General features: G+C 34.7%; 1 protein-coding gene across 5 annotated transcripts; it reads right to left on the reverse strand.

Annotated features, from left to right (window-relative positions):
* Positions 1–2,761: 2,761 nt before the first annotated feature.
* LOC111275345 (P-loop containing nucleoside triphosphate hydrolases superfamily protein) lies at positions 2,762–23,998 on the reverse strand. 5 transcript variants are annotated; one of them, XM_022860656.2, is made up of 23 exons: positions 23,716–23,998; positions 22,990–23,043; positions 22,659–22,905; positions 21,723–21,836; positions 21,552–21,631; positions 21,090–21,236; positions 20,849–20,997; positions 20,573–20,703; positions 20,360–20,482; positions 20,169–20,242; positions 18,991–19,575; positions 18,743–18,854; positions 18,410–18,547; positions 17,757–18,086; positions 17,066–17,339; positions 15,370–16,601; positions 13,690–14,089; positions 12,398–13,329; positions 12,235–12,300; positions 12,009–12,134; positions 5,379–5,623; positions 4,104–5,299; positions 2,762–3,436 (listed from the first exon to the last, which is right to left on the reverse strand). In XM_022860656.2, the coding sequence occupies exons 1-23, from the start codon at positions 23,844–23,846 to the stop codon at positions 3,420–3,422; spliced, it is 6,903 nt and encodes a 2,300-aa protein (XP_022716391.2). In that variant the 5' UTR covers positions 23,847–23,998; the 3' UTR covers positions 2,762–3,419. The 5 variants fall into 5 exon arrangements, 4 of the variants coding, with proteins under 4 accessions (XP_022716391.2, XP_022716390.2, XP_022716392.2 ...); XR_016334365.1 differs by having other exon boundaries at positions 5,379–5,618; positions 22,659–23,043; XM_022860655.2 differs by having other exon boundaries at positions 22,659–23,043.

Genomic DNA, 23,998 nt, shown 5'->3' on the forward strand with positions numbered 1-23,998 from the left:
TCACTAAAAACTCAAATAAATCTTCCATTATTTTAGAGCCATCAAATACTTCAAAGCCTCAATCCAACAAATACTTTTCGATGTAGATAGTAATACACTTACTCCGCTTCTCCATTACTAAAAGTCTAAACCCATAATCTGTTGAGAAGGGTTCTTCAAGGGTGGCTTGGATATTCAGCTCCTGAATCATTGAGAGTTGTTTTGTTGTGAGTCATGCTCTGTTGATGAGTACAGCTCAACCGGATCATCTACTGGTGAGTCAAGCTCTAACGGATCAATGGTCTCCACCACCTTCGGTGAACCATCTAACCAAGACATTATCTGCTCAAACATTTTTTTCATCTTGAACCAAAATTTATCAAACCTAGCATCCATCTCCTGTCTTAGTTCTTTTTTCAGCTGAGCAGTAATGTTATCCAATTTCTCCCCCAATTTTTCAACCTTCTTTTGCAACAAAATGACATCCATCTGCATTGGATCATCTGATCGTCAGTCACGCCAGAATCATCAACCACGCCAAAATCTTAGGCTCTACAACCAAATTATATGAGCCAAATTATACAACAGAAAGCGATAGTAACTGAGAAAGAAAATAGAGAATGAAAAAGTAGAAAATAAAGGAAGAAGATAAAATTAAAAAAAGAATTTAGAAAAAGAAAATTCTTTTTGATCTTGCTTAACAGTTCCTGTCAAAATAACCCCAGCTCCTCTTTATGCTAAACCAACTCTCATGGCAACTACATCCGAGATTCTCGAACTTACAGCACTCTCAGCCTTCCACACTCTTTCCCCATTTTCCTCACAGTGACTAACAAACTGGAAATAGAACAAGAGTATAAAAGCCATAAACACTGGCCATACATGGAACAGCTTAATACAAATAAAATTAGGCCCATACTTAATTTCAAACTCAATTAAACCTGTTCCACAACATTAAGCTTGTAACATCATCCAATTGCCTCGTTGAATTTGTTCGCTAAATTGTCTTTAAGTCTTCTTTCTTCAAATTGTGTGTCAAACAGTTTGGAAAAACTTTCTTTATAGTATCAGAAGATGCTAGGACAACTCTAATTCTTATTTTTAGGCAAAAAAATCCCAGTCAAGCATGTGAAAACATAATCAAACCAAGAAAAATATCCATATAGGAACGTGATTCGATCCAATCTAAAATGATGTTCACGGATGAGATAAAATTTAGGGATTCGGCTCCTTCTCATTCATATTTGGTTAGTTCTTTTATGGAATATTTTTTTTTTTCTCATAGCTTCTTGCATTAAAGTTTAAACCCCGGAGAGTAGGCTTTTATCTCATCTCATAAATTTTATCTTCTTTTCCAAAATTCAAACTTTGAGACTTCTAAATTGAAGTTCAAACTTCTAACGGTTTTAATGTGAAAAAATAATCTAAAACAATTTAAACTCAAAAAAAAATTTAAATTTAAATTCAAGTTGAATTCAAAATGCGTATTGAAATTGTTATATTTTTTATCAAATCAAAATAATAACTAAAATTTCAGAACCTGGCTCAAATCCAAAATGATTGAAATATAAAAAAGTTTTGAACACGAAAAACTTGCTAAAATGATTACGTCTTCTATAAAATAAAAAAGAACTCAAACTTGACCCTAACATAAAAAAATTCAAATCTAAAAAACTTCAAACCTAAAATAACCCAAATTTAAGAATTCCATACATAAAGCATTCAAAACTTGGATCTATTCAAACCTGCTCATTTGCCACCTTTTATGGCCTTAATAGAGTAAAAATCAAATAACAAAAGTATTAATCAAATTAAATCAACACAATTAAACCATTTATACAAAGGAAAGAAAAATAAAAGTTTCTTATAAATAAGTAGATAAAAGTTATGGGGGCTTTTTTTTTTTTTTTTGTCTTTTTGGCCACAGTTATGGGGGGATTTAGATAATAGAAACGTTCACATATATAAATATATATTTATTTATATATAAACAGAATCATATTAGCAGAGAAAAAAGAGATTTGAAAATGGGGAAGTTGGTGATGGAAGTAAAGAAGGCTAAAGCAGCTAGCTAGGATGGATCTGCATTTTCAAGCTTCCTAGTTGTTAATGATCGGGAAATTTGAGATATACCAAAGATTTTGTACATCTTAAAACCTAAAACAACACACACGCACATACTACTCTCAATTGCAAACTCTCTATGAATGAAAAATAATTCCAAAAATTTATCAATTCTAATTGAGAATTGATAAATTGTTAACTACCCGTTTAATTCTATATTTAAGAATTTGAAAGCATTTATCCGTTCCTGTTCTTTTTCCTTTTTTTTTTTTTTTTTTTTTTGAGGCTATTAGATTTTGCTCTTTTTCTTTTCACTGTTTATTTTTTACTTTTTTTTATAGATATTTGTTATAAAACATAAGTGGATGGCTAAAAGGCTAAAATGCATGTCTATTTAGTTTAACATAATTGTTCTAACTTTATACAGATTGGAACGAAACCCAATCCCTTGCTGCTTGGATTATTTATCTAGATATTATAAGTTTAAATACGATATAATATAAAATTGAAACGAAAAAATTTCAAAAATGATACAACTTAAATTTTAATAGAAATCATATTAATTTGATAAAAATCAAAAAATATATTTTGTATCTAATATGTTGTAAACTGTGTCAATAATTTTCCTGTTTTACTAGTATTTAACCATTTTTGAACTCCTTTGTGAGAATAATTTGCGAGCTCCTTGATAGAAAATACAAATATAAATAAAAGACCATTTGAGCCAAAAAGAAAAACATTGAAAGCTTTTTCTACAATGGTAACAAAAATATTACTAAGTATTTACAATAGTAACGTTCACATTTTCAACCGGAAACAGGAGGATATAAAGCAAAAGCCAAGATTTAATTTTGAATCTACGAAGTTCTATGAGGATACAGTCCTCAAAAGAAGTGGTTTAAAAGAGGATTTCAATTGTGAGCCAAGACACTCACAAATGTTGGTACCCATACCACTCTTCCATTAAGACTGTTCATCGCAGCATTAGGATTGGAGTTCAGTTTCAACTAATCCCCATGCTATGAATGCAATAAATTTTATCTGATTCTCCAATTAGCTGCTCTACTATCTTCCTTATAATTCAATACAACTTACAAAGCCGATAGCACAGCGACAGAAGCTTAAACCTAGTTTACTGATCTTAGGAAGAAGCTGAGACAGCCGCTGGTTACCTCATTCCTTGCGCAACATAGCTAGGAGCCCCAGAATCTTCTTTCTGCTTTATCATTTTGTACAAAGATGATAGCAGCATTCCATTAAATTCCTTTGCTTACAGAAAAGTGGAAAACTTTCCTCCTTAGGCCCTTATAAGCTCAAAGAATTGTCTGAAGCACTGTGCTATAGATGAATCTGATCTTGCAGTGAAGTGCCCTTGTTTAGGATTTTGGTGGACCTGTAAGCAGCCAAATAAGAGTATCAAATTTGGATAATATCCATACAAAAGCTTGAACCTCTACCAAAAAAAAAAAAAAAGAAGCTTAACCCCAAAAATAGTTTCAATGAAATAAAAACAAATTACATTTCAATTACAAGGATAAGATATGCTTTTCACTTCTCAGAACTTTTATCATTTTCATCTTTCGAACATGCAAGTGCAGTAGAAAGGATGTATTAACACAACATTACCTGAAATAGTAGAAAAGAAGCGGAACATAGATGCCTCACATACTAACAGCTAAGAACTCCATGAATGGAAGAGATGGGTTGTATCGAGAAACTAGGCATATTTTTCTTCCGGGAGTAATAATAGTATACATACCCATAAGTTGAGATAGGGATTTCCATTGCCCAATGTAGTGCATGTGCAAGTGTGCACAAGCGAGAAATGTTAAATTAATTTAGCATGGTTTCTGACCTTAGTTGAGTGTTATCCAGTCAAAGAAATACCCTTAGCAACAGATTTCCAAGTAAACCTATTGTAAGCTGATATTGAACACATATAAACTACTACCAGCTAAAGCAAAAATAAGGTCAACACTAGATAAGAATTCCTTCGTTAAGGAGCATGTTAAGCGTCTAAATGTATAGGACTTGTGTAAAGCAATGCAGCAGAGGTTTACCTTTTCTTTTCTTAGGTGGATTGAAGCCATCACTTACAAGTGAAGGTGGGGAAAGTGGCCTTTTTTGGTGTAAATTTTTTGTTGATTGTTCAGACTTCTTCGAGGGAATTAGAGCTGAGAAAAGAATGGCATCAACAGCTTCACGTTGCTGCTTCCTTTTCACATTTAAATTCTGAGAAGAGCCAACATCCTCAGGATCTCTGTAACCTTCATTTGCTACTCTATCTTTCCTGTTGCTGTCAGGTCTGGGAGTTGAAAGATGCAAACTTCTTTGTTCCTGCCCAGAAGATTTCTTTGATTCTTTTGACAAATTAAATTTCTTATTTTTCCTGCTGTGACCCACTTCTAGTCCGGTATTTTCATTACTTCTTTCTTTCATATGGTTTTTCCTTGAATTGACTTGCACTTCACTAGTCTCTTTCTCTTGGCTTCCCCTACAGGTAGCCAGTTTCTCTGGAATCCTAGACTTCTCATACTGCAATTGTCTTTTGTTATCATTTGCAGATGCAGATGCAGATGAAATACTCCTTTCAATGGGAGGATCACAATCATCTTTTGCTTTTCTTTGGCTACACGGGATATCTTTCCTTTTCAAAGAGTTATCATCATCTCCAGCAACAGTCCTGTTACAGCCAGCCACACTGTCAATATGCTTTCTGTTCCTTTCAAACTTCTGCTTTTCCCCATACTCATTTTTTGCAAGTTGGCCAGTACCTCCAACCTTTTTGACATGCCTAACCTGACTCAGATGATTATCAGAATCTTCTGGAGCAAGATTTTTTCTAGCACTTGTTCTAAAATTGATATGGTAAGGCCTTTTAATTGATAGCACCAAATTTCTCTGCTTAGCGTCCTTCACAAGAGCAGCCCAATTATGGTTTGTCTGCAAAGTTCTAGCATTCCCCAAAATCCAGAGAGAGAGCCTGGCTCTTGTCAAGGCCACATTCATCCGTCTTACATCTGCAACAAACCCAATACTGCTTGAACTTATGCCTGTCGAAGAGCTTGCTGCTCTAACTGTGGAAAGCACTAATACATCAACCTCCCGGCCTTGAAAACCATCCACAGTGTTGAACTCTATATCAGCCATAACAGAAGAACCAAATGCACTAGAAAAGCAAGAACGCAAAAGAGAAAGCTGACGCTTGTATGGAGTTATTATGCCAATTCTGCCGCCAACAAACTCAGATGGATACCTATACCCCAAAAAAAATAAAATTCAACAAGATGAATGATTCTAATATAATAAAATCACAAGGAAAGGAGAAAAATTACTTTTTCTTGAAAAACCTAAGCAGCTCAACTGCCGCATCAGCCTCATGTTCATTGTAAAGAGATAACACACCAGAATTCTTGCCACGAAGCTCCAGACCATCAACAACATCATAAAACACATAAGGACCAAGGCCTTCAGTCCCATGAAATGCTGCTGATTTGCTCAACATTGTATTACCATTCAGCAACTTATTGTCATAAAAATGTGAAGAAGGGAAGCGACATATCTCTGGATGCATCCTATACTGTAAACAGAAAGCTCTTAACCTTATATTTTAATGAACAAGTGTTGCTAACATTTTATGGAGCAGACACGATGCCCCTCATACAACAAATATTAACATATACATCAAAATAGTCCAGCAACAAGTATGTTGCAAAACATTTCTCCCTATCACACATGCCCATAGTCTCTTCACCTTCCTCAATAAATAACTACCATTGAAATAATGAATTTGGATTTACCTATGTCCTTAAACAAATATCATAATATGCAACAAATACGTCTACATCAACTAAGGTATGGTATTTAGCACAAAGCCAAAGCCTTACAAAAGAGTGAACAGCAAAACAAACTGGTATAACCAAAAGGAGAGAGAGAGAGAGAGAGAGAGAGAGAAGTAAAAGAAGGATTTCCTCTGGTGAATACAGTTGGATTAACCAGCTTGCAAAACCTGGTAAATTTTCTTTGAAGGGGTTAAGTTATAGCTCAAAAGAAAATAGCGACAAACCCGGTACAACCTTCATGAAAGATGGATTATCATCCAACAGTATTAATAAAAGCTAGGTAACTGCAGAGTACCACACAATATTCTAGAATGTAAACATCTAAATATGCCAGGTCTTTGACACTTAACCAAAGACAGAAAAGATATGTTAGACTACCAAACTGGAAAAGGGGTATTCTCATTTGTATCAAATAAGATCAAGAATACCAAAGGCTTTTATTACCTCACACTGATTTCATGCTTTAGATCATAATATTAAGCTACAGAAATCACTAGATGTGTTTCAAGTAGAAACTACTAAAAAAAGTGGATGAAAATTGAAAACATAGAATTAGTAGCTCATGAGAAACTCGTCAAAGAACACATTCAACCAAGCAAGCTAAAGGGGACAGAATTTAAGATGCAGTAATCATTTTTTAAATAACTAAGTTTACTTGCGAGAGAAAAAAAATGGAGATTTGTTTAGGTTGGATTTTCACTAATTTCAATTTCGGCAGAGAGCTTAGTAGTTATTATGGCTCAGCCAATACAGAGATAATAGTCAAAGAGGTTTGGTCATTTTAATGGCACACAGTGGACTTGCAAAAACACAAATAAGAACCCACAAGAAAACTATTTGGACAATTCTAGCACATGATCAACCACATAATCACATTTCCAGAAGTATAGATTATCTAAAAAAACCTCTACAGGTTTTTATTAGAAGTTAAACACTATGTTCAACAGAAGGCAGTCATCAAGAGTAATTAAGTTGTTATACTAACAGTACAAGCAATAGTAACAAACCCCGTGAGTTCCATTAAGATGTACATACAAAACCAAATGTCAAAGAAACATCAAATATTCACAGAATAATTACATTGAAGAATGCAAGTGAAAATGTTAACATAAATATAATGGCACAGTACATAATAAATAAAAGAACAACATAAAATATGCAATTGACAATCTGATCAAATGAAATACTTATCCTTTAGCATGGCCTAAACAATTATCAAAAAACTGAGAATAATGAACACCTTTTAAATCAGTTATGACAAAAATAAGTGTGGGAAAACACTTATTTACAGCTGGTTGTAACTTGTAATTTGTATATTTATATTTGTATCTCTAGAATTAAGTATTTGTATCCCTAAAATTAGGATAGATAATCCCTCAATTATAGGATTAGTTTTTTAGGAAGATTTAGTTTCCTAATTTAATCCCTAATTAGTTGTATATAAACCTAAGGTTCTTGTATAATTCTCAATAAGCAGTTTTTCAATATACATTCAGTTTCCACACTGATTTATTTCTTAGTTTTTTCACATGGTATCAGAGCTTTAGGCTCTTCTTGGGAAGCAAAATTTTCAGCCTTCATTGCTAACTTCTATTTTAGCCTTCATTGCCGAATCCTATTTAGGCCTTCATTGTCGAACCTTTTCAAAGAAAGATAACACTACCACCCAATTTGAGGAAATGTTAACTGAGAAAATCAATGGAGTACTATAGATGTCTTAAAAACAAGGAGAGTTCGACAGGGAAGAGATTGAAAAGCTGAAAAACTTATTGAAAATTCTTGAAAAGCCTACTGTGGTATGTTCTTTGGGTAAGGTTTCTAGTTCAGGTAAAGCTTCCGGTTCTCATGGATTAAATGTCTCGACTAAGCCTATTACGAGTTCTTGGGTCATTGACTCAGGAGCCACAGACCATATGACACATTCTTCACAAAAGTTTAGTGCATATAACCTGTGTCCTAGTAATAAGAAAATTGTTGTTGCAGATGGTTCACTTACTATAGTGGCAAGATTAGGAGATGTTCAAGTTAATCCCTCGTTTGTTCTCAAAAATATTCTTCATGTTCCTAAATTGTCTACTAATCTGATATCTATACAAAAACTTACCAGAGATATGAATTGCAACGTAACTTTTTATCCCTCTTATTGTGAATTTCAAGACCAGAGTTTGGGAAAGATGATTGGACTTGCTAAGGAGAAGGATGGACTATACTATCTTGAGACATCAAATAACACAAGTAATATCAAGAATAGTTTACCTTTGTCATTTCTTTCTGAAAAATCTTCCAATAAAGACAAAATCTGGCTTTATCATTTTCGTCTTGACATCTTTCTTTTGGAACTTTGAGAAACATGTTTCCTTCTTTGTTCAAAGGATTAAATGTCGAAGATTTTCATTGTGATATTTGCGAACTTGCAAAGCATAGACGTGTGTCTTTTCCAATCAGTAACAAAAAAGTTCTACTCCCTTTTACTTGATTCATAGTGACATTTGAGATCCCTCTACAATTCCTAATATTTCTGGTGTGAGATGGTTTGTTTCATTCATAGATGATTGTACCAGGGTCTCTTGGGTTTTTTTACTTAAATCCAAATCAGATGTAAATAGTGTGTTTTTAAGCTTCCAAAACATGATCCAAAATCAATTTGCAGTGAGAATCAAGAGATTTAGGTCTGATAATGCAAGAGACTACTTCAACCAGAGTCTATCCACCTATTTCCAAAAAGAGGGGATTATCCATGAGTCATATTATGTTAACACTCCACAGCAGAATGGAGTGGCAGAGAGGAAAAATAGCCATTCACTAGACACAACCCGCACCTTTCTTTTTCAAGCAAATGTACCTAAATCTTACTAGGAGGAAGCTGTTCTCACTGTCACACACATTATAAATAGGTTACCTTCAAAAGTGTTGGGATTTAAAACTCCTATGGAACTACTCTCACAATTTTATCCCAACCTCAATACCACAAACAATCTCACACCTAGGATATTTGGTTGTACATCATTTGTTCATGTTCACAGTCATAACAGGAGAAAGTTGGATCCAAGAGCGATTTAAATGTATTTTTGTGGGGTATTCTTCAGCTCAAAAAAGATATAAGTGCTATCATCCTCCTACCAAAAAATTCTGTGTCTGCAGATGTCACTTTTGAAGAAAATAAACCATTTTTTACTCAACCTTATCTTCAGAGGGAGACTTCATTCATGGAAAATAAGGATAAAGACTTCTTTTTGCTTGATTTGCCCCCTTCTTCAACATTTACACCCATTAATTCTTCTAAGTCGAAACTTGTTTCTGCTGAGCTCAAGTCAAACACTAAATTTGAGTCTGAACCCATTCCAAATACGAAAGATGTGACAAAGGATAATATTGTTCTTGATTCTATGAAGGAATTACAGGTGTACTCAAGAAGGAAAGTTCCAGATCCTGAACCAATGCCAATCTAAGAACCTGATTCTAACTCTGGAAATGAGGTAACTACAGTTTTTGACTCTCTTTCTCAAAATGAGCATGAATCTCCTAAAACTATAACTAGTGATTATGATCTGCCTATTGCCATTAGGAAAAGAACCGGAGAATGTACCAAGTATCCACTATACCCAATCTCTAATTTTGTGTCATTTGAAAAATTCTCACCATCCCACAAAAATTTTCTTGTGAGCCTAAACACTATTTCTGTTCCAACTACATTATCCTAGGCATTATCCAGTGAGAAATGGAGGCAAGCCATGAAAATAGAAATGGAGGCCTTAGAGAAAAACAGACATGGGAACTGGTAGAGTTGCCTAAAGGAAAAAATTCAGTGGGGTGTAAATGGGTTTTCACTGTAAAATACAAGGCAGATGGTACTGCTGAAAGGTATAAAGCCAGGTTAGTGGCTAAGGGCTACACTCAAACCTATGGAGTGGATTACCAGGAAACCTTTGCTCTCGTTGCCAAGATGAATACAGTTAGGATTTTGTTATCATTTGCTGCAAATTACAATTGGCAGCTTCAACAATTTGATGTAAAGAATGCTTTTCTACATGGTGATTTGGAAGAAGAAATATATATGAAGGTTCCACCGGGATTTGGAGATCATCTAGAAGCAAACAAAGTATGTAGGCTGAAAAAAGCTTTATATGGCCTTAAACAGTCTCCTAGAGCTTGGTTCAGGAGATTTGCCAAAGTGATGCTAGCAATGGGATATAAACAGAGTCAAGGAGATCACACATTGTTTATCAAGCACTTTGATTCAGGGAGAGTCACAGTTCTATTAGTGTATGTTGATGATATAATTGTAACTAGAGATGATGAAAAAGAGAGAGAATCTCTAAAATAGTGTTTGGCTTGAGAATTTGAGATAAAAGAGCTAGGGAGATTGAAGTACTTCCTAGGAATTGAAGTAGCTCACTCACGGCATGGTATTTTCATCTCACAACAGAAATATGTGATGGATCTTTTGAAGGAAACTGGGAAGCTTGCATGTAAACCTGCAAATACCCCTATAGATCCTAATAATAAAATTGGAAAAGCTAATGAAGATGCTGCTGTAAATAGAGAGATGTACCAAAGATTAGTTGGAAGACTCATTTATCTCTCACATACTAGACCTGATATAGCATATACTGTGAGTGTGGTAAGTCAATTTATGCAAAGTCCTAAAGAAGTGCACCTACAGGCTGTCTACTGTATATTGCACTATTTGAAGGCCAATCTTGGGAGAGGTATCTTATTCAAAAGAAATTCGGGGTTAGTTCTAGAAGCATATACAAATGCTAATTATGCAGGTTCAGTAACTGATAGAAGATCCACCAAGGCTACTGCACTTTCTTAGGTGGTAATCTTGTGACTTGGAGGAGTAAAAAACAGAATGTGGTGGCAAGATCAAGTGCTGAAGCAGAGTTCAGAGCAATGGCTCAAGGAATTTGTGAACTACTATGGTTAAAGATTATCTTAGAAGACTTGAAGATCAAGTAGGATGGACTAATGAGACTCTACTGTGATAACAAGTCTGCAATAAGCATTGCACACAATCCTGTGCAACATGACAGAACAAAACACATTGAAGTAGACCGGCATTTCATAAAGGAGAAACTAGACAGTGGGTTGATTTATACACCTTATGTATCAACCAAGGGTCAACTTGCAGATGTGTTGACTAAAGGTCTCAGCAATGCAACATTTCAAGAAATTATTTCCAAGAAATTATTTCCAAGCTGGGAATGGAAAACACCTATTCACCAGCTTGAGGGGGAGTGTGGGAAAACACTTATTTACAGCTGGTTGTAACTTGTAATTTGTATATTTATATTTGTATCTCTAGAATTAAGTATTTGTATCCCTAAAATTAGGATAGACAATCCCTCAATTATAGGATTAGTTTTTTAGGAAGATTTAATTTCCTAGTTTAACCCCTAGTTAGTTGTATATAAACCTAAGATTCTTGTATAATTCTCAATAAGCAGTTTTCAATATACATTCAGTTTCCACACTGATTTATTTCTTAGTTTTTCCACAACAAGCACTGTCAAGCTAACAACACCCATATGCACAAGGCATATCCCATATATGATCTTTGAGAATAATGTTAAGAATATTTAAACAAACTTTCCAAATCATAAAGCAACAGCAAACCCATATTCTTTCACATCCTCAATCTCTTAGCGTAATATCCCTTAACATGTGATAATATCCTTTAACATGGGATAATCTCATTTCCCTAGTAGATACTTTTAGTCTTAACCTTAATAATCTTTAACACATGATCACATTCATTCCAATTGTAGCTCTTTTTTTTTTTTTTTTAACATACAGAGTAGCCATTTGTAGAAATGGCATGTCATACAACAGGGCATAGAATTTCCAGAGCAGAAAAAAATGTTGGGAATATCAAAATAAACCTCCCAAATCATATAGCAACAGCTATGAACCAACCAACATGCTTTTGCATCCTTAAACTCTTAATTTTAATAACCCGTAACAAGTAATCTCATTCATGGTAGATCTTTTGTTTCATATCCAGAAGGCGGCCACCGTAGAAATGGCACATTATACAACACAGTAAAAAGATTACCACAAAAGAAAGGACTTTAAGTTTAGACACTACGGAAAGGAATAAGCAATTACAATGTAGGTTACCTGTTCAGTAAGCATAACAACAGCATGACCAGCTCTTTGTAAACGCTCAAACATGCTACATTCATACATAAATTTGCTTGCAATATTAGAGAGAACTGTTGCAGGAAGCTGCTTTGGATCACCAACCTTGAGAAAATATTTTTAACTTCAGTATGGATTCTCAGGGTACCAAAATACAATTCCAAAAATCTATTAAGTATATAGTCTTTAGTCCTTTAGCTCATACCATGATACATTTTGTCCCTCTTGACTTTAAAAGCTGAAGAGGAATCAAAGAAGCTGGTTCCAAAGCCTGCAGTGACAAATTTAACCCTTAAAAAGCAAAGAGAAAGCAACAATAGAACTAATAAGATGAAAACATCAACAGAACAAAAAATAAGAACAATTACTTGAGCCGCTTCATCGATCACAACAGCATCAAAAAGAGTATGTTCAGATGGATTGCCAAACCTAAAACTTGATATGGTTTCAGCACATACTCCATAGAGATCTCCACCACAACCACTTAATGTTGTGACAACTATTTCAGCCTCCTTTAGAATAGACTTCCGCAGTTTATGCCTTAATGCTTTGGTTTCTTCATTAGTCTTCTTCTCTTGTGCCTGAGCAGCACTAAGATCTTTATACATTTGTTTCTTTTGCTCGTACAATCGTTGTAGCTTTGCCTCTACTTCCAAATCAGACATTTCTTTTACATCCGTTTCCTTATCAGATCCATCTTCTGATGTTTTCTTCAGGCCCGAATTTCCATCCCTTATGTTGGCACGCTTGGTTTCATAGAATCTGATGTCTTCAACTAGCTTTTCCAGATTAGAACGCAGTACTGTAGAAGAAGATTCTACACTTGAATCATTCCTAGCATCCTTTGTATGCATTTTCTCTTCTGCCAACCGATGATCAACAAGTGTATCAATGAAGAAAGGTAGAGAATTTTGATGCATGGTTTTTACATTTCCAACCCGTACAAGATAAGGTTTGTACCTCTTTCCATCTATCCCATGTAGACCATTAGATATTCTTGACACCAACTCATCAACTGCAGCATTTGACTGAGCACAAATTAACACTCTTCCTCTTGTAGAACTTTCTGTTGATTTTTTTGACCTTTCAACATCCTCAGTTAGTTGTCTAGCCAAGGCAGCATCCTGCCATGCTCTTGCAATGGCTGTGGCCTGGCTGACTCGTGTCCTTGAATTGGTGGAAGAACTATAGCTTTGTTTCAAATCACCATTCTGTGAATTCTCTGATTCATTTGTTCTCCGTTGAAGGGAAGAAAGGAAAACACCAACCATAGCCACAATAGTTCGGGTCTTTCCAGTCCCTATTGAATCAAGCAAGAAGCTGTCAATACAGCATATATATGATTCTGGTTGAAACATTACGTAAAATTACAATATACTCAAAGTTGAAAGTAGAAGCAAAAAAACACTCCCTCTGTCCCATTTTGTTTGTCAATTGGTCAAACAGACTCAACTTTGACCACTTTTTCAAAATTTTATATTGAATTAAAATTTAAAGACATATCTTTTAAAAATTTTGAAACTCATACTTAATCTTAATTTTAAAATTTTCATTTTATGATTTTATTAAAAAAAAAAAAAAGATCAAACTTGAGTTCATTTGACCCAAAAAGACAATAACAGGCAAACATAATGGTATAGAGGGAGTGCTAAATACCTACCTGGAGGACCCTGAATAAGATGCAATTCAAAATCTTTCTTTATCTTCTGTGATCCAACAGCAACATTCAGAGCTTGAAGCTGGCTATCATTGAAGGATGACCTCAGTAATTGCTGCAAGGGCTGGGACAGCTTACTGAAATCTAGTCTTGGTTTATCAGAGATGGTAGAATCATTGACAGGGTTTAAAATGATTGGAAGCAGAGGGATATCCTTTACTGCTGATAGTGCCTGAAATTCTCGAAGCTGGGGTGTAATGCTCATGATGCGACTGGCATGCCATTTACTACGTTCAAGAAGCTGCCTCCTAGCTTGATTCAAACGTATTGAACCATTCTGAAGATAAAACCGAATCAGCAGTATACTTGACCTTCTTTTATTGTCTCTCTCACGCCTCTCCACCTGTGAACAAGTATGTTGCTTTGATGAAATATGGGCACATAATTGTACAAACCAATGACGGTGGCATTAGTTCATTCAGGATAATGGAAAATCCAATCTTTGTCAACTTAACCCAAAGTAAAAGTAATGAAGTAAATTAAAAGGTCGCTTGAAGTTTAAGCAACCCAGAAATAAAATTCAGCTCAATGAGGAAGATTAAAATGCCAATCAAAAGTCGGGAAAAAGTCCATGTAAAATCGGGAGTATCAACCATCAAATATATGCAGGTAAGTTTGATGATCTTGGATTGTACAGAACACCTAAGAATAGGTTTAGACAACCAGAAACTCTCAACCAACTGGTTCCACCAGATTTTTTGATAAAAACAAGCAGCAAAGCTAGCATATTGCCATAGTAGTCAAGTGACACAAGGACCAAATTTTAGATTTTTCCAATACCAAAAGAAATAAAATATTAGTTAAGGTTGAGAGAAGTGATGAACATTTAGTTGATCGTTTTGAGTGAAAATCACTATATGAAAAGATAATTTTCCTTTTGGCAATAATGAAAGTTAGTAACTTTGGCATTAACTTGAACTCCAATAGATTGATCAACAATTTCGAATTTACACCCTCAAAACTATTCAAACTTGTTGCACTCACTAAGGTGTCATTTCAACTAAATTTACAAATCAATATATCATTATTCTTAATCCAAACTTGGAAATCGACCATCTAAACCCATATTTAACAGACAATAATTGAATTTAGAAGTCAATTAACATGTCAATAACTTCACCAATATGCAAGCATACAACTTATTTGACTATTGTGATTTTAGGTTTACACTTTAAATCATCAGCTAACTGGTGCAAACCTATAGTAGCAGCCAAATCATATTTATAAATAAATCATCAATTGTAACAAATTGTAACTCACTTTTAGAATCAGATATTTAAATTAACGTCACATATTTAAGCACACACCAATAGCAAAAATTACTTCCAGTCGGTAACTAAAAACAATAAATGAAACAGTAAAGGACACAAAGTAGTATGAGTTGGATGTTTGAGGTCAATGGGTAGTCTGAAATTTTGTGAGATACAGAAATGATAAGGTCAAAAAATATGACGGTGAGATATAAACAAACATAAAAACAAACGAGAAATTCGCCTAAAAAAGAGGGCTGCACAGGTCTTGCAGAAAAAAAAAATCTAAGAAAAAAACTTGTGAGGAAAAGAAAACAATGCAATAAAACAGTAAAGATACAACTTCAGTATATAGTATATTATGATAACATACCTTTCCAACCATATGAACATCATGGGAGGTACTTTTTAGAGGCTCTTTAGTAAGCAAAATAAGATCATTCTCTGAAAAGCTTTTAGATGCTGTAGAATCATCACCATCATAGACAAATCGAGTAAAATGGAAATCATCAACCCTCTCAACTGACAGCACAGATATACTGCCATAATACATCTCCTCCCATGAGGACATCTCCAGAAAGGAATTATGCAATTGTGCTTTAAACTCCTCCAAAATCAATGGCCGAAAAATGTTTACATACTGTTCAGATGACTGAAATGACACAGGGACCTCTTTTAATTTGTTAACAGTGCGACTCTCATCGTCACTTGCAGATGCTAATCCCACTGTTACAAAGAAATCTACTTCTAATATTGGCCTATACCAGTCATCAAGTCTTGGAGGCTTGAACCTTTTAACCTGAGCTTCCAGCCTGTGTAGGCTAGATCTGTTTCCAAAGGGTGATTTAAGTTGAATGACTTGCCTTTTAGGAACAAAAGGACCTGCTTTTGCAAGAAATGATGACTGTACTCTTGCAGTTCTGAAAGCAGACTCCAATGGATCTTCTGCAGCATCATGTACCAACTCCTTCAAAATAGTATCATTTGTTCCAGAAATTATTTTGTTGCAACCTTGATTAATACTGTTAAGTTTGACAGATTCATCATTTTTGTTCTTCTGATCAACTCTACACTCAGGTGAAATGACATTACTTTTGGAGTTGGAGCTTATTTCTATCCTCTCACTATCAAGGTCTTTTGATTTGACAAGACGTGGCTTGACTCTTGATTTCTCAGGTTCTTGCTTCTGGGAAACAAGGGAATCTCTTTTAAGGGGAGACTCGAATAAATTCTTTGAAGTATCAGCGGCAGTGCTATGGACATCCTTCTCGGCATGGTCAGCTTCTGAAGCATGCTCATCGTTCGAAGGAAACCCTGCCTCCCCATCCAACATTTTGTGACTTGACTTATCAGATGCAATATCTTTCTCCTCCTCATCATCAGAAAGAACAATCAGATTATTTTCATTCTTTCTTTTTGCCACTTTTAAGGAATCCAAGGCTTTTACATTTGTTTCAATAGAAGAAGGCTGCACATCAGGTGTAGAGTACCTAAACAATTTTTTTGACCTCAAGGTTGAATGTCCAAGGCCGCAAGAAACTTCTTTAGATAATGTAACACAAAGTCGTGATACTTGTTCTGTCAATTCATCCATGTCAACAGCATCTATATTCAAAAAGCACATAACACATGAATACACCTAGCAATAGACAAATAATGACCAAATGAATGATAAAAAAAAAAAAAAGAAAAGAAAAAAAAGGAGAATTGAAATTAGGTTAATCAAGGTTGCATCCAGGAACTTACATTTAAAAGTAATGATTTGTATTTGATATGTAGTATAAATTGTGTATTCATAGTTAATGCAATAATGAGTTTTAAAGTTACATTCAAATTCATAGAATTGCTAAATCTTGAATGAGTAGTGAATTTAAAAGAACTAACAAAAAAGTGGATTTCAGAAATGCATTCTTCTATAATTTTTCAAGTATATAGGTATAATGAATCTTTACTAATTTTTACATAATGACTATATACATCCTAACAACTTGTATAAACACCAGATCCAAATATATTCCCTAATTTTTTTTTCCAAATGAAACATAAAAATTAAAAATAAACAAACTCACCACTTGAAATAAGATTTTCAATGGCCGTGAACATCAATAGAGAACTATCACTCCTTAATAGTTTGAACACATTCAGCAAAGAGATTATGGCCTTTTTCCAATAGACAACAATGACCTTAAGTTGTGACTTTCCCCAGTCCATAAGATCATGAAGCCATTTGAAATCCATGAAATTCTCTAATGCTACTTTAGAATCTCCAAACGGTCTAGCAAATGATGGACCAAGTCTTCCAAATAGAACAGGGAGGATCTCAAGCACACGCACACAAGTCATCTGAAAAAAGGCAAATAAAAAATCAACTATGCCTGCTAAATGAACTGAGCTATGATGCATCTGACAGAATTTTAATGCTGAATCATCTTTTATTAACTTACACAAGAACCACCAGCATCTCTTCTAATATTTAATATTAGCAAAGAACTAGCCAGAAATACATGTGCAAAGGCAAATATACAAACAGATGGAGAGGCATGAATGTACATACAAAAGCACTCAAGATCAACCCTGTAATTAATATGGACAATGTCATACATGAAAATTTGTAGGACCCAATAAAGTTAGTCCAGAAAGAAGTAACTGGCATCAGATGATGCCCATAACAGTAATTAAATGTCACATGCACTTCCATAATATAATCAATAATTCATGCAAGAAAGAAACAGTAACGCAATAAAGATCCTAGGATGATACCTGACAAATACTGTAATCAATAAATGCCTTCCCTTCTACCAAGCATTTGCATAAGGTTGGCCATGCCATTTCTGACAATGAGGAACAGAAATTTTCCCTCAATTCCAGGTCAACACTTGCGTAATTTCCACCCTTATTTGCAGGCAAAACTTCAAATAATGGCTGCTTAAGAAATCCACCCTGAGAAGAGTACTTCATGACATTTGAGACATTGGATGAATTCTCAGATAAATCTGAATTAGGCAAGTCCTCGTCTTTAAGTAACTTGCATAGAACAAAGAAAAAGTGATGCAAAGTCTGAAACTTTAATAGAACGGAATCTAGCTGGACCTGGAGAATGCAAGCAAAAAACATTAGAACACAGTTTATATATATGCATATATGTAAAGAGAAAAATATCAGTAGAAGTTCATCTTCTCATAATAAAGAAAATGTCAGCAAATAACTAATATGCTGTAATTGTACAGTAGCAGAACATGTAGGACATTGCAAAAAAAGCCCTTGTCCATAAAATGATCCTTTAATAAAGAACACAATATGCTGAGAACATAACCAGTCTCCATGTCAACAATATTAAATAAACAAGAAAGAAAATGTAGCTAAATGCTGACTGTGCTTGTTTTAGGGCCTATTGCAAAGAGATTAACGCTTACAAGTTTCAAGGCATGCCTCACACCCAAATAAACAGCAGATAGAGAAAAAACGTTGGAGCAAAGAAACTTCAAACTACAACCAAGACCCCGCGTATTTGAAACTTGTTCCAAGATACACTTGCCAAACTGTCTCACATTCTGCAGCAGCAAAAATAAGAAAGATAATAAATGAAGTTTATGCCCAAAATACTGGAAGGTCAACCGCAGCAGGAAGTTTCTTATTTTAGGCAGGGAGAAGAAAAACAAAGAAAAGTGTACATATTTCATCACTCAACCTATATCATAAATGTATTATAAGTTGATTTACAAGATATAGACTACAATTAGACATACATCATTAGGGTCCACAAGAGAGAGGATCAAGCTTTCCCCCATCCTTGGTTCCCAAGTCCACTGCTTGAGAAGTTCCCCTTGCCCCATTCGAATCAAAAAATGTGCAGTTAACCTGAAAAAAAATCCATTATTACAGACCCTTATTTAACTTGAAATGGCGATTTCACAATACAGATAACGACTTGAAAACATATAACAGACATTGCCATAAAGTAAAAGATGTGGAGAAAAGTAGACATGCTAAGAACCTGTTGAACGTCTTTATTAAAGGAAGACACATGGTTGACAATCTCATAGAGTTTTTAGATTCCTTCTCTCCATCATCAGAACCAGTTGGTACCTTCCATCCAAATGTGCTTGAGATTTCTGCAGCAGATGATGAAAGCCAACCTCTAATATCAAGAGCCAATTCTGCACTATTCTCAGGTTCTACCAGAGGGAAACGAGATCGAGCCCATAATACAGCCTTGAAAAATGATATTGGGAGAACTGGAGGATCAATATCAATAAGAACATCAATCCACAACATGGGAATACACATCCACTCTCTACACTCCCGAGAAGTAATTAGACTCTGAGCACTAAATTCACTCCAACAACTAGTATCTTTCTCTTCAACATCCTTAGTAAACGGAAGCTCATTATCTTCTTCTTCATCATCTAACTCAATAGAAGTGTTTTTCAAAATACTGGTAGCAGTGCTGCAATTCAGCATTGAAGTTATTAAGGCAGCAGCATCAGACACCAGAATGGTTTGTATGAGATCAAAGGCAGGCTGGCGCAGAGAACTGTGGAGTGAAGAATCCTTCAAGGAAGAAACAAGCGAAGGACCCCTGTCCACCATGATTGCTGACATATCAGTCCTATAAATCTGTTTCATTGCAAACTCCCTTGAACATAATGAAATAAAAGAAGTTGTGCAACTATACATATATATATATATATGTATATGCATATATATGTGACTGCAGAGACAAGTTAACTCAGTCATATAGGTCAGTACAGTATTCCTTTAACTAGATTACGAAAATGCCCTAAGTATCAAGCCTACAAGCTTCACAGAAAGAACTTCTTCCTTCAGTAAAAGAGAGGGTATTTAGTTTCAAAAACACAAACACTAAGAAAAAGTACTCTCTACCTATTGCCGCTAGGAAAATTGAATTGCCTCTTATTTATCCCTGGCCAACAATAAATGAGGTCAAACTTTTAAAATCACAATGCGTCAGCTAACACAAAAGCCATTCTCTTCCACCAATATCCACATTCATCTGATACTGTCTTGGCCCTCAAAATCTTTTCTCTCACAACTCAGCTTGGAAAAAACTAAAACAACATATTTAAATAAAGGCATTTCATCCATCTCCAAATCCTAGATTCCATAAAAAGGTTGAAAATAAACGGGATAAAAATATTCAATGAGACATACCACATATGTGCACACTCAAAAGGAGGGCATGGTGGATTCATCTTGTAACCTCGTTGTATGATAAGAAAAGCAATCTGAAAGTACAATCTTGTAATAAGTAGCAAAAAGATCGAGCCATGACAACAAAACAAAGGGAGAATAATATAGCATAAAGCATTGCCATTCCCCATATTCTAGAATATAGAAAGAACCTTGCACGCAGTTTTTCTTGTTAAAACACTGAAGTTACTGCTCACAGGAACTTGATGGAGAAGAAAATAAAGGAAACTCCTGCGTTGCTTTTCATGTTCACCATCTTGCAAAGCTTCAAGTGACTACAATAAATGTTACTACACATCAGCAACTTTATAACAACTACATATGCTGCAAAGTTAGTATCAAAAGAAAAGTAAGAAGACAAATGCCTGCAAAAATGGCTGGAAAAGATCAAAAATATCTTTATGTATCTTCTCATTTCTAGTGTGAAAACATTGACCCAACAATGTGTTGCGCATCACACTTGGAGATAATGTAGACCTCAGCCAAAGCTTACAACCTTAAGAAAGTGTAAAAACAAAAAGAAGAAAATGAGTTTGAAAGGGGGCAGTGTCAACAGCAAAGACAAGAAAAATGGTCAATCCAACATTAAGCACAGATTAACCTAGATTACATGAAGAGGAAAAAGAACAAAAAGCTCATACCAAGCATTTTGAAGAGTTCTCTTAAGCAGTTAACAGCATGGGAAAATTCATGTGAATCACCACTGATGTGGTTGAGCACAATATCAAAAAAGATGGGATAGCACTCTAGTATTCCCTCTTCAAAGGCTGGAGGTTCCAAGAACTCAAGCCTTCATTTCCACAAAAAGAAACATAACATTACAGAGTATGGAGACAAAAGAAACAGTTATAGAAGATCAAGAATTCAACCCTACTTCCTTACAATGATGTAATTCCAAGCCATATAGGTATTCGGTCCAGCTGTGTCCTTGGCCTTGAAGTCTCTAAAGTTGAAGGCAATACTTCATTCTCCAAAAAGCCAATGAATTTTTTAAGCAAAGGTTGCAAAGGTTCCAAGTCAGTTGCTCTCCTACATACAAACAGAATAAAATTAAGGAAAGAAAATGATATAAACCTTGGTTCAATATATTTTTGCAGCAATGATGTAGATATCAGCATTAACAAGAATTCATAAATAGAGTATATGCATGAGAGGGAGAAAACTCGCAATGACGTGCAGAACACTACAGATTGAAACCATGTGCAATAAAAAGATAAAATATTTTAATTTTTTAATGGTTTTTTAAACATCCAGGACAATAATTCCACATGAGCATAAGATCAAAACAGGAAACAGGAGGGAGAAATCAACATACTAGCACTGGGCGGTAAAAAGCAACAGTACCTCAATTTTCCCATAGATCTAGCTAATCGATGACCAACAGTCCTCACTCTTCTATTGAAAAAAAGCAATGCATAAACACCCTGAAAATCATGCTTACTTGATGAGGTGGAGAGCAAAATGAAAAAATTTAAGCCAGAAAGAAGGTGCACAAACAACTTGCCAGTGAAATACCGGAAACTGTTGCCCAGCCAAAGCCAGTTCATGCATATTATCAACTGCCTCAATGAATCTTTCAAATTCTATAAATAGGGACTGATCATCTAATAGGACAGGAAACATCAAAACCTGTGATCAAATAGACAGTAAACAAAGAGCAATGAGCAGTCAGCAGGGCAAAACAAATAAAAACTAATTTATATCTGTTAGCTATCAAATCAGTTAAAAGCCATCATAAGAAGATGAGATCATTAACTATTAGAAACTTTGATCATTGCAAGCAACTGAACAAGCTTGATCCAAACCAACCTGAACTCCCACGTGTACGGCTTTCTTTACTTGGGAGCTTAAAAAATAAAATAAAATAAAAGTTCATCTAGAAATTATGTTGCATATCCAACTATTTAAATTATTTATGGAAAAAATGAGTCTAGTTCAGGATAGAAACCTATTAACAAACAATACCAAAGAAAGCCCTAAAACAACACAACCATTTCCAGAGTGTTAGAAACTTAGACCTTAATATGATCAATAAATCATCAGCATTGCGTAACAAGGAAAAAAGCCCAATGCTCATTGCCCAAAACAAAATAGTGAGATCTTGTTAAATGAACCCTTCTTAAAGGAGCAAAGACATTCCACATAACCCAAAACAAATTGATTTTCATGGGAGAAATCACAAGGAACCATCACCAAACCATTTTTTTAACTGGAGGGGAGAAAGGGGGTAGGGAATCAGACAAACTTAATCATCCAGTGGGGACTAGAAAAATTAACTGACCAGTTGCTTATATTCCACTTGTATTATTTAAAGCATAAACCCAAAAGAAAAAGGAAAAAGAAACCAAATAACAGCCCCACCTCAGAAAATCAGTATGATGTCAAATTGTCAAACGTAAGTACCAAAAAGTAATACATGAAAGTAAAAAGTGAGAAGATAAGTAATTATACCTCATACATGAGGTTGACAACCTCAGCATTATCACATAGAGGATCATACTCCCGCCGCACCAATCTTTCATTCATCTCTCTCAAATGTTGAGTCACCCTTTCCTCATCAAGGCTCCGCAACACCTCAAGAAGGGGACCTACGGAACACAACTCATATTCCATGCTGAACATCTCTTGGGCATGATGATGCTGAGAAACGCATTGGATACAATGTCTCATTTCCTCAGAGATCCTCTTCCATAGAAGCCTGAGAGGAGAATCATCACGGTCATCTTTGAAATAATTGTAGAAAGTTTCCAATAGAGGACCCATTATGTCCCAAGTGCCACACCAGATATGATTTTCCTTTGGCAAACTTATCAACATACTGAATGCATCTCCAAACCTGATACATCAAAAAGGCAAAAACAAATTAAATATATTTATGATTAATATGAGACTGACAAACTACAAGCAATTTCCTCCACAAATGAGTTAAAAATTTACACAAATGAAATAAAAAATCACTAATCATTAAGGAAAAAAATTACATAAATGCAGTCCCGAATACAAAATCACCAATAAATGATTAAAAATTTAAGTCTTAATTCTTCAAAAAAAAAGTTTGATTTTGCATCCAATCACACATCTTTAATTCTAGAAATTCTCTAAAGATTTTAACAATCAGAAAATATTAGATTTAAAACTTAAAAATAAACTTTTTTTTTATTTTTCCTGTTTACAAGACTTGACTTTTAGCTAGTGTACTTCAGATGAACAAGTGAATTCCATTTTCATAGCTCTTCTCAATACTAAACTGTCAGTTCAGCAGAAAGAAACAAAGAAAAAAATAGAAATTTTAAAATCAACTTATAATTTCATTGCATATGCATTTTACTAATTTCTTCAGTTCTATATATAAGCAGGAAAAAAGTAAAAAAGAAAAAATAAATAAATCTGTTGAACCAATTGCACGAGAAAATACGATCATACATTTTCTTTGATTTTCTTTTTCGGAAAGGACATAAATACTATAGTCAGGGAAACAGAAAGAGAGGAAAAGAAAGAAAAACGAAACCATTCTTCTTTGTGCTTGTGAAGGCGACGTCGTATTGAAGGATCAGTATCGTCACTTTCTTCTTCTTCTTCTTCTTCGATGCCTCTCCATCGATCCAACAACTCTCTTCTTGAAAAAAACTTTTTCGTCATTTTCAAACTAATTTTTCTTACGATCGAAAACAATAAAATAAAATAAACAAAGGTTTATCGCAGGCTATTATTTATTTTTATTATTATTAACTCCGGCATTGAAGAGCTGCAAAATAATGCAAGAATTTTAGGGTTTCTCCAATTGTAACTCT

The sequence above is a fragment of the Durio zibethinus genome, chromosome 26 (genome assembly GCF_047325235.1).
Source record: "Durio zibethinus cultivar Kanyao isolate XHJ-2024 chromosome 26, ASM4732523v1, whole genome shotgun sequence".
NCBI classification, from domain to species: Eukaryota; Viridiplantae; Streptophyta; class Magnoliopsida; order Malvales; family Malvaceae; genus Durio; species Durio zibethinus.